Source organism: Gasterosteus aculeatus, chromosome X (genome assembly GCF_964276395.1).
Source record: "Gasterosteus aculeatus chromosome X, fGasAcu3.hap1.1, whole genome shotgun sequence".
NCBI lineage: Eukaryota > Metazoa > Chordata > Actinopteri > Perciformes > Gasterosteidae > Gasterosteus > Gasterosteus aculeatus.
In genome coordinates this window covers 2,182,758-2,193,504 of record NC_135698.1, presented here as the reverse complement: position 1 = coordinate 2,193,504, position 10,747 = coordinate 2,182,758, and the positions used below count along the sequence as shown (strand labels likewise).

At 45.8% G+C, this 10,747-nt stretch overlaps 1 protein-coding gene across 3 annotated transcripts; it reads left to right on the top strand.

Moving 5' to 3' along the window:
- Positions 1–1,119: 1,119 nt before the first annotated feature.
- LOC144383774 (cholesteryl ester transfer protein-like) lies at positions 1,120–9,463 on the top strand. Of its 3 annotated transcripts, XM_078083039.1 has the most exons (17): positions 1,120–1,452; positions 1,825–1,939; positions 2,031–2,162; positions 3,453–3,523; positions 3,782–3,869; positions 3,953–4,022; positions 4,159–4,219; positions 4,294–4,385; positions 4,561–4,660; positions 4,823–4,902; positions 5,004–5,054; positions 5,142–5,294; positions 7,649–7,716; positions 8,109–8,151; positions 8,834–8,900; positions 9,081–9,166; positions 9,264–9,463. In XM_078083039.1, exons 1-17 carry the CDS (start codon positions 1,305–1,307, stop codon positions 9,339–9,341), a joined length of 1,503 nt encoding a protein of 500 aa, XP_077939165.1. In that variant the 5' UTR covers positions 1,120–1,304; the 3' UTR covers positions 9,342–9,463. The 3 variants fall into 3 exon arrangements, with proteins under 3 accessions (XP_077939165.1, XP_077939163.1, XP_077939164.1); XM_078083037.1 differs by lacking the exon at positions 2,031–2,162 and having other exon boundaries at positions 1,154–1,452; XM_078083038.1 differs by lacking the exons at positions 1,120–1,452; positions 1,825–1,939; positions 2,031–2,162 and adding an exon at positions 2,335–2,581.
- The last annotated feature ends 1,284 nt before the right edge of the window (positions 9,464–10,747 follow it).

The following is a 10,747-nucleotide window of genomic DNA, read 5'->3' as shown; positions in this document are numbered from 1 at the left end:
GGGCAACGGGGCGTGGCCTACTGGTCCATAGGGCAACGGGGCGTGGCCTCGCCTTGAGTCACAAAAAAAGATATATATATTTTATATTAATTATATTGAAAATACATTTTACAAATGGTCAATATGTGTATATTTACATTTTTGAAACATGGAATACACCTAGTATTATTTGTGAATTAAGATATCTGCCAAAATATATGCTTTTCCTGTCAGGGAAGCGCGGAAGGCAGGGCTCAAACGCAGAGTTTCGAGAGACAAAAAGACTTTAATAGTCAAACTTCTAAATCAAAAGGCCAAGGGGCAAAAACGTAGACAGGAACACTCAGATATGGACTTCCAGACAGTCAACAATGACGTGACAAGAGACATACATGGCTTAAATACACTGGGAGGTGCAGGTGAAATAATCAGACAATCACAGGGGGTGACAGGACAAGGCAGGAAGTGAAGTTACCCAGGGAGACGAGAGGCAGGAAACTACAAAATAAGACAGGAAACAAACCCAGTCCTCTGCCCGCGTCTCGGCTGGGCTCTGGCGAGGTTTCACCGGCGTTCATGTAAAAGATGCTACACCATATATATATTTATATATATTTTTTCCCCTTTGATATATATATTTATTATGATATTTATAATAGTTATGATATGGTAGTTATATTCCGAATATTTTGTTTTACATATATATTAATTATATAAATTATATGGTTATATACATATCCATTAATATACTGAATTGTTTGAATAAGAGTTAAATATTTAAGTGCAAAGTAATAATGCATGTTTGATACCATTTTTTGTTGTTGCATTGAATCATACCGAGATGTTTAATGAAACTAAGGTTCTGGCGGGTTTCTGGCCGGCTCTACCAAAAAAAATCCACCAGCCGCCACTGGTGTAACCACAGTGTGTCATTCAGCGGCTGTGCTCGCTGACCCGGCCGAGACCCAGAACCTTTGCTTTTGTTTTTCGTATCTCTGGTTGTACTTTGACCAGTTTGCTTTAAAGGGGAGCCTGTTTGACAGGCCAGTGTTTGCCATCAAGTGTGAATTACACAAGTTGTCCCTCGTCCCTGATTGGATGACGGACAGGGTTTCCCCCTGATGAGTGAGGGACGCTGAAGGGGCTTAGTGGGCGGCAGCGTCCTCTCGGTAAAGGCAGAGCAGGCACGGCCATTTGGAATCTACGCGGGACCAAAAACAACATTTTTCCAGACTTTCCAGGCGACATCGGACACGACACTTCTCAGAAAACGCCATCGCGGAACCTCGACCTCGTGTCACAGAGGTCAATCGTCCAGCTGCGCAATGCCTCGCGACGTCTTCCCACCGCCGCGGATCCTGCTGCTGTTCCTTTCTGTGATCGGGGCGTCCAACGCCTGCCTGCAGGACCCCGCTTCCGCCTACAGGCTGACTGGAGCCGTGTGTCGCCTCACCTACCCTGCAGCTGTTGTGCGTGAGTGGGATTTCACCTCCAAACGCACGTATTTAGTCGATGTACCATTGCACGCCCATGATGCCCGTAGAAGGTCATTTGCAAGGTCAAAAGCAACACATTACCCTGCTGTCGTAGATGCTTTATTCCAAAAATAATGTCTTCATGTGCACCAGCTGTATTTCCCCGCCGCGGGACTAATAAAGGGAAATCTTATCTAAGAGAAACCTCAGAGCGCCAAGCCGGCATCAGTATCAAACACTAGGATAAAGTCCAGAAGCATAACGTGGTTTGATTGTTCAGGTTGCTTAAAGTGTATCTTTGCTGAACGTTCTTCCGCTCGAGTTGATAACCTTGTTTGCTTTTGCTCCTGTGGTCGTGCGCTTCTGGCAGTGAACGAGAAAACCACCAAAGTGATCGAGGCCGCGTTCCAGCATGCCAGATACCCAGGTGTGAAGGGGCAGAAGTCTCTGCCCTTCATCGGCAAAGTCACGTACGGCCTGGACAAGTAAGCGGACGCACAAAGACGCGCACAAAGAGTTACGCGTGCGCGGCGTCTTAAAACCCGCTTCAATTTTGTGTCCATCGTCACCGCCCAGTTTGGAGATTCACAACCTGTCGATCGGCCAGAGCGCCGTCGAGCTGCTTCCTGGGGAGGGCATCGCGCTGGACATAAGCAACGTGTCCGCCGTCTTCAGAGGGAACATCCAGTACGGATACGGCAGCTGGCTGTGAGTCAAGTGAACAAATGTCCTGCCCTCCAGCCGACCACGTCGTGGCTGTAAATATTAAACCTATTTAGTGCCGTTTCAGGTCTGGTCAAAGGAAGCAGTGGATTGGTTCAATGACTAAATAGTTTGATCCGAACAATAAGCCGTTAGACCTGCAGGATCACATAACTGGTGAAGAAGGCTTAAAGGCTACATTCATGGTGACGGTGTTGCAGGTTAGATCAGCTAGATGCCCACCATGACACTGCTGGTGGAGGTGCTGAAGGTTCCAGCATGGGTGGAGGAGGGGAGCGTTGGTTCTTTCTGAAATGTCCCGTGACAGCAGGACAGAGGAGAAGAGACACAATAAAGAGTACCAGCCAGCAGAGGAAGGAGCCTCCTGCAGACCTTCACCAACGAACCACTGAAGTAGATCTCAGGTTGTGGCCCGAGCGTCGAGCATTGTGTGCAAACTGATTGCCGCAGGAGGGAGAAACCTCCCCAGGTCCGAGGGGCATGAAGTCCCTGTGAGCCGGATCAATATAAACGTAGCACGTTGTGATAGCGTCAGCGTATTGATCAGGCTGATTACGTCATTATTTGAATTGGTAGAGATAAGTGTGAGTCATTAGCGATGTGATCAAAGGGGAGATTGATGCCCAATAAAAAAAACTAATTCAACACAAATGTTAAGTCCTTTGACGTTTTGATCTCGAAAACAGAAACTTATGACTTTTACTTCTCTTTGATGATCCCCTCATATCCATAAACCCACTTTCACCACCGGGGTTTTAAAGGGGAACTTCAGCCATATTGAATTATTGCTGCCACCGCGATTCCTTTTAATTGTAAACGACAAGTAGTGCTTGAAAAAAGTCTAGAAGTCTGACTGTGGGAGACGCCAAGCTCAAGAAAGAGCTCCTGAAACTCTTCCAATGTACGTTTCCCCTTTGGTGGGCAACTCCAGTCGTTATTCTCCCCCAATGACGACGACTACACAAGAGACCAGTTTAATACTGACTACACAAGTATAGTTACTATGTGAAAATTCTAAAAGGAAAACCGTGTAAAATTGCTGTAAAAAGTGCTAATTGTCCTGTGAAGTGCAGCTCAGGTCCACTGGTGTCGTCCAGTTCAAATCACTACGCTAGTTTAGTTAAGATTTGTATAAATGATGCAATCTACTTATCAAAAGTAGGATACATCATTGAGTAACCCGTCAAGGAAAATGTGACATTTTAAAGATTTTAAAGACATTTTTGATAAAATGATTTGTATGTACTTCTCATTTGTATTTTTTTGTTCATATAGTGTCAACGTTGCACATTCAATCGACTTTGAAATCGAATCCCAGATTGATCTTGGAATCAAGCCCAAACTTTGTAAGTATTCTTTATCCTCTGCAGGTGTTCATTGAAAGTTAAACCAGCACTGATCTCCTGGCTAAGCTTTGCTAGAACACCTGCAACAGGTGAACAGTGGCAGGATGTTTGCATTGAGGAGGATTAAGTAAGATAAGAACTGGTTACACCTCATGTGTTGTCATGGTATTGATATTATGATTATCCAGAATTTTTCCAAAACGCTACACGTGACCTTTCGAGACGGGTTAGTGTCCTTGCGCTTGTCTCTTCCTTCAGACTGCGGAGAAGGGAAGGTGGCGGCAGACACAAGGGACTGTTATCTTAATTTCCACAAGCTCCATCTGCATCTGCAGGGTAACAAAGAGTAAGTTGTCACCAGCGCAACACGTGTGCATCTGCCTTCCAGACCAGGGCCTGACCCTGCTGTCGTTTGCTATCTGTGGGCAGACCAAACTGGCTGAGGAAGCTCTTCACCGACTTCATCACCTTCACCGTCAAACTGGCCATAAAGGGACAGGTGAGGGCGAGAGAATCTGAACCAAAGGACCGTTTGTACGTTTGAGCGCCGCAGCGAGAGAAAACGTTGATTAGCGTGACAACGTCTTCATTTGTTGAGTGCAGCGGTCACAACAACCGCTGGTCTGTTCCTGCAGATCTGCAAGGAGATCAACAAGGTGGCAAACATACTGGCTGACTTCATACAGGACCGAGCAGGTGACCATCAGTGCGCAGAAGACCTTCTCATCTGTAGGAAGGCCTCTTAACGCCGTGTGTGTGTGTGTTTACAGATCAGTTCCTCAGCTATGGAGACATCGGTGTGGACATTGGCATAACTACTGCTCCTGTCATCAATGCCAACTACGTAGAATCATACCACAAGGTAAATAGTACCTGTTGAATCCCCACACGTAATAAGACAAATAACGATAACTTTGTCAAACAAAGATACGTCTGACCACGTACTAGTCTGCGTATCAGACTGGTACGTGGTCCTTCATCTCAATGGACGTGTTGGTCGGTCACTCATTGTCGTATCTCTTTAATGAACGTCACAGGGTCTGACCAAGTACAACAACACCTCCGCGGTCATCAGTGACTCCGTTTTCCACCCCAGTCAGCTGACTGAAGACAAGATGCTCTACTTCTGGATCTCAGGTCAGCGGTCTGCGTGACATTCTGGGTCCATTAGTCTGTGCCCGACTTAAAACTCCTCTGAGCACTTTTGTATTATCTCTACGTAGGTCAGTGTCTCCGTTATCACAATCGTCTTCTGTCCTTGTGATTTAAATCCTGTCTCTTACTGCTGTTGAACCTCAGACCAGGTCTTTAACCCCATGGTTACTGCTGCACACCAAGATGGCCTTTTGCAACTCAACATCTCGGGAGCAGAACTCACTGTGAGTTACTGTGTCCTACACAGTGGTATTGATCAAATTGCCTTTCAGGGTTGTTGCTGTATCCTCTTTTGTGAGGATTTACATGACAAATGTGATTTCAGGACCTTTTCAAGACAAATCTCTCCAGTGCAATGCCTGAATTCATCAGAGAGGTAACATGAAAGACGTGTTTATCTCTGCAAGTACAACACACTTCAGCGAGGCGAGACTCATGAGACGTATCTTGTTTGTGCGTTTAGTGTCTGCTGGAATCAGGTTCTCCACAGCTGAGAGTGTGGAGCTCATCCGTCCCCTACGTCAACACCTCCACCCACGTTGGTACGGCCGTGTGGGGGACGGCCTCCGGGCAGCTTCACTGTGGGACCCAAGGGCCGATACTCTCCTTCAAAGCGGTATGTTGCCCGAACGTTTAAGAGACATTGTCAGGGATGTTGCGTGGGGGAAAAAGGCAGGACACGGAGACACAAAAAGGACTTTAATAGTCAAAATGCAAAAACGCAAAAGGCCAACGGGCAAAAACACACACAGGAACATGGGTCAAAAAGGCTGGCAGGAACGAGGAGCATCCAGGACGATAGACAACTGTGGTCTCAAGGGATAAGGTAAAACGGGGAATCCGGGGACAGGCAGAGGTTCGGAGATACGGGATGGCAAAAGACGGATCTGGTCCAGGGAACAGGCAGGTTCGTGGTCGAGAGAAGGCGGAAGGTCAATACACGGGAGCTCACTGGTTCTACGGGACATTCAGGGGCAGAGAAACAAAAGGGTTCAGCAAAGACTCGTAATACCTCACGACTCACTCGCTGCGTCGGCCTGCTCTTATCGGTCTCCTCTCGTGGGTGTTCCAAATTTCGGCGATTGGCTCCGGAGGACGCGTCCTCCCTCGCAGGCGTTTAGAATTCTGGTGATTGGCTCCGGAGGACGCGTTCTTCGGCGCCCCCTTGCGGCCTCCTGCCGCCACGCTGGGGTTGAGACCTCACAGACATCCGCTACCCGACAACAGAAGAGACGATACATTCACACGCGCACAGTGGCGGGACGTCCTACTACTACTACAGCTGAATACCATGACAACCTCATTATGACGCGACAGCTACAGGTCATTATTCATTCTGCGTAAACACCTCTTATTCATATTTAACAATGTAACAAAGGGGGGTCAAAAATAATCCAAGTGATTGGAAACACGCTCTTTAAAACAAGCTGCTCTGGAAGCAACAGAGGACCCGTGCAATGAGAAAATAACTAGCACATGTAGTGTATTTATTAAAAATAAATGAAATAAGATATTGATAGCTTTGTGGTTGTGTTTAGGCCAGCAGAGAAGGATTTGTCGGCACATGACAAACTCATCTCAAAGTGTAAAGAAAAATCACAGCAGAGAAAACAAAGACTCCCTGAATCTCTGCAGTGTGTGAATGGGTAAATGATGTTGTGTAGTATAGTGTGACTACAAAGGCATGTACATGTGTATTTACCATAACTATTGGTTCTTCCATGTATTATTTCTATCACATTGATTTTCAACCACTGTTGACAAGGACCATGTTTATTTAAGACGGTAGAATTAATTGATTTCAACCCAGATAAAATGTGTGTTGCCAACAACGCCACCAAGGTAAGAGCTAAGAGCTCTAGGAATAATTCATTAAAAACCAGGTTCGTTTGGGGCGGAGCAGTGGAACAATGACCCAAGAGGAAACGGGGGCGGAAATACTAATAAAAAACTAATACAATGATTAAAATATTATAGGAAAGCTAAACTAGTCCGTCCAAATTTATCACGGCAGCAGAGCGAAGTCCTGCGTGTAATTAGTCCACCGGTTCTGCTGCCCTCTGCTTCTGCTGCTTCTTCTGATGCTTCTTCTTCTGCTGCTTCTTTTGCTGCTGCTTCTTCTGCTTCTTCCGCTGCTTCTTCTTCTGCTTCTTCTTCTGCTTCTTCTGCTGCTTCTTCTTCCGCTGCTGCTTCTTCTACCGCTTCCTCTGCTGCTGGTGCGTCTGCTGTTCGCATTTGCTCAAAACTGCGGTCTGTTATTCCCCCCTCTTTTTTCAGTGTCCCGTCTTCCTGGCCTTTCCCCATTGGTCCATTGGCCATATGCCACTGATTGGTAGTTGTCACTGTGAATTATTGTTAATTGATGGAGAATACAACCAAACCAAAACTCAAAGGACACAATAAATCATTAATCAAACAATCATAAAATATGAAATCAATAAAACACGCAATTGTCCCCAATCGTCCATCCCGTGACATGTGAGTGGTGGTCAAATCAATTAAAAAGCTTTATCTTGTGAATCAACTATGTTGTAAATCTCTCAGTTCATCCTGGAAGAGGGGCGAGATGTGGTCCATTACGATTTACCAGACTTCCTGTGTGAGGCACTTTATAGGTGTTTCAATCTATGACATAGAGCCAGCAGACCGAATCAGTAAGTCAAGTTTTGGGATCACATTTGGGAATCACAGGGAGTTACAGTGACATTATGCAGCTGTACTGAGACGGATTGACATGCACCTGTCATCAAAGGCTGCCACAAAACGTCTTAATGCGAGTGAAACAAAGCACGGTCGTGTCGTGGTGCTCACACAACATTCAGCATCAGGAACATCTTGGCACGCAACTTCTGCTTTGTAACGTCGATGCTGTGTTGACAAGCCCTCTGTGAGACGTTCTTGTGGATCCAAACGGCTTTGTTCAAACAAAGAAATATGTGTGATGTGTTTTCCTCTGTTTTTGACGTCTAGCATGTGTCCATCGACATCAAGGCTTCCTATGCTGACAAGAAACTCCGTCTGCACGGAACCCTGTCTGAGTAAGACCTTTACGAGACTTACTGAACCTGTAAATTCTAGGACACAACATATGCATCATTATTTCATTGGATATTTAAAATCAGCATACTTACCCAGAAGTCATATTTGAACATGTGAACACTCATGTTGATGTTAAAAGCCTGTAGTCGTTGTACTTGTGGGATTAGGCTCCCACGTTTAGTTCTCGTTGAGGACTTTTAACAGAAGTTTACAACTTGTTGCCTCACCTCCACTCATTTGGCCCAGCCCTGCTTTAAGTTGGATTGTTTTGTCCCTTATGTACTGTGATGTGTTTGATTTTAGTTAGTTACAGAAATTCTCATACGCCTCATTACCCATTCATTAATTTCAACTCTTTGTGTGTGTGCTGCTTGACTTCCTTCCTCTCTAGGATCTTTATATCCGAAGCGGAGCTGTCCGGACAAAATCAATCGGTAAGACAGTAAACGGTGAGAAGGACCCCAAAAAATGCCACAAGAATCGATGCAGGATATTTGACATGAAAGTAATTTAAATGCAGATTACTTATAGCTGCAGACCAACTGCAGAGGCCCAGGACAAATATTTTCGAATGAAAAAGAGCAAGACAAATTTCATGTGTCCCGTCAGCATCAACATCAGTAAGACCTGCTTCCCAAATCCTCCCAAAGGATGCACAAATAAATTCTACCATAACACGAGTGGCAATCTCACGCCTGTCGACTGTACGCGAGGCTTTACTCTGCTTGTGAGCCCAGCTTCATAATTATGATCCTTTGCGACTTTGGGATGTGCCCCCCCCTCCCTGTTGAGGGCACAGGCCTTCTTTAGTAAGCCGCCCACAGACTGCAGCCCAGCATGGGTGAGGCTCCCTGGCCCTGCTCTCTGCCTGGCTGGACGGGACAATACACAAGGGCTGTGCAGCGCCGCCCCCCCCCCCTTCTCTAAGGGACATAGGAGAGACCTCCCTCTCCGTTCCCGCCAAATAGAGACCCTTAGAGAGAAGAAAGGAGGCACGGCAGTATTTGATTGTTATTTGTGTACTTGTATAGAGCATCTTCCCCTGACATGTAAAGGGTTTTCATTCATGTCACAGAATAATCCTCTTGTTTGATTGGACTCTACGTCTTTTTCCAGCTGCTGGATGTGGATGAGTTTCTAAGAGAAGCTGTGGAGAAGATCGGCATCCCCAAGGTCCTGTCTGGTAAGAATAAAGAGATATGGACGATAAAATTAAACCTGGCTTAGTTTATGTAAGAGTTTCTGTACCAAGTTCCACAAGCAAGGCAACTGCACCGGATTCTACAGAATTGACTGAACCGATCAGGATGTGGTGGAAGAATCTGTAACGGTTGCATGTTGCTTACGTGGTGTCTTGTTCCAGCTCTGGAGATTGAGATAACCAGGCTGCTGGACAAACAGGGTACAAACTTATTTGACATCTTCAACCCAGAAGTTCTTCCTCAGGATGTGAGTTTTTTCTTTGCTTTTGTTCATCTGTTCAAGTGCATTTTGTGCTCCGTGTGAGTTTTTACTTGCTGCTTCCGGTTCCATCTGTGTGCTGCAGGGCTTTGTGGTGATTCAGATGGATTTTGGTTTCCCTCATCACCTCCTGACTGAGTTCCTGAGGAAGACTCTACAGTAGCGTTGCAACCCTTAAGCAATTTGGATCTGATTGGTTTTCAGTGACTTGCCTAAAAGTGTTATTCAAATTTAAAAATACGTAGCCTTTCGAGTGATTATCGAAATTAAACGAGACAAAACCTACTTTTGCTGCAGTGTAGTGCATTATATTTTGGACTATTTTGGAACAACATGTCCTTTCGTTTTAAAATGTATTTCACGAAGGTGTTGACTCATTCTCATAGCTATTGTCGACCATGATGAGTGCATGACGCTAACTCTGGGAGAGGGTAATACATCACATTCATACAGTACGTCACAGAGATTCGTTTCATCTTTCTGGGGGAGCTGAGAGTGTTTCAGCAGTTTGCTTTTTGTTTTCAACCAGGAAGAGACTGTTTACATGCTGTTTTGTGATTTTTCTACTGTACGCTACGAGTTGAAAGAATGTTTTGCCCAATGTCCTGGGCAACTTCAACATGGACTGTTTGTTGGGTATCTGGCTACTTGGCTGTACAAACCTGGAGGCCAATTGGTTTACGGCGTGATTTTTTTCTTGGTGAGACCGCAGAGGCAAAGACAATGTTTTGAGAAACTGGGTCATTTTGCTTCGATCTCCACAGTTTGTATTAATCTCGTGTTAGCACTGCAACTGCCAAACTGCTTGTTCCTCCCTCACGGAGCAAAACGCTGGACTAGATCACGGCTCTTTGCCGTCCTGGGTAGTATTGGGAAAATAGGAGACTGCCCCTTCTGGGAGACTCATTATGAAGACAACGACCAAACACAAAGGGTGCTCAGCCGGCACAATAATGCAGCGTTTCCATTAAATGAAGATACAACATTCCACATATAACGGCTTCCACACCTTCGCCGGTTCCTGGTGAAAGACCCTCATTCTGTCACAGCTACCAAGTGGGGCCAAACTACCTTCTTGCTGTTTGTTTGTTTCATATTGTTTAGAAAACCAATAAAAAGGTACCACACAGAACAAGTGACTATTCCACATAAATCACCCATAAGAGGAACTGGTTTTAATGTCTAATCAAGTTTAGTTTCAGTTATGCGGACCTCAGCGGGATCCCTGAGAAAAGCCTCCAGAAATTGCAGTACATCCAGAACAGCGCTGCTAGGATCGTGTTGAGGGTGCGCAAACATGAGCACATCACCCCCATCCTCAAATCACTCCACTGGTTTCCTGTCTCACTCAGGGTTGAGTACAAGGTCTCGGTCATGGTAAAGCCCCCCCCCCCTACCTCAAGGAACTCGTCACCCCACAGACCTCAACACGTACCCTCCGATCTGCCTCAGCACATCTTTTGAAACCTCCCAGGACAAAGCTCCGTACAATGGGAGATCGGGCTTTCTGCTCAGCTGCTCCCAGTCTGTGGAATGCTCCCCCTGATCAGCTGAGGACACCACAGACTG

Coding starts and splice junctions, on each gene's coding strand:
- LOC144383774 (XM_078083039.1), top strand. CDS start 1,305: ATGCCTCGCGACGTCTTCCCACCGCCGCGGATCCTGCTGCTGTTCCTT. Junction 1,940..2,030: donor GTCACGTACGGCCTGGACAA/GTAAGCGGACGC, acceptor GTCACCGCCCAG/TTTGGAGATTCACAACCTGT. Junction 8,901..9,080: donor CATCCCCAAGGTCCTGTCTG/GTAAGAATAAAG, acceptor GTCTTGTTCCAG/CTCTGGAGATTGAGATAACC.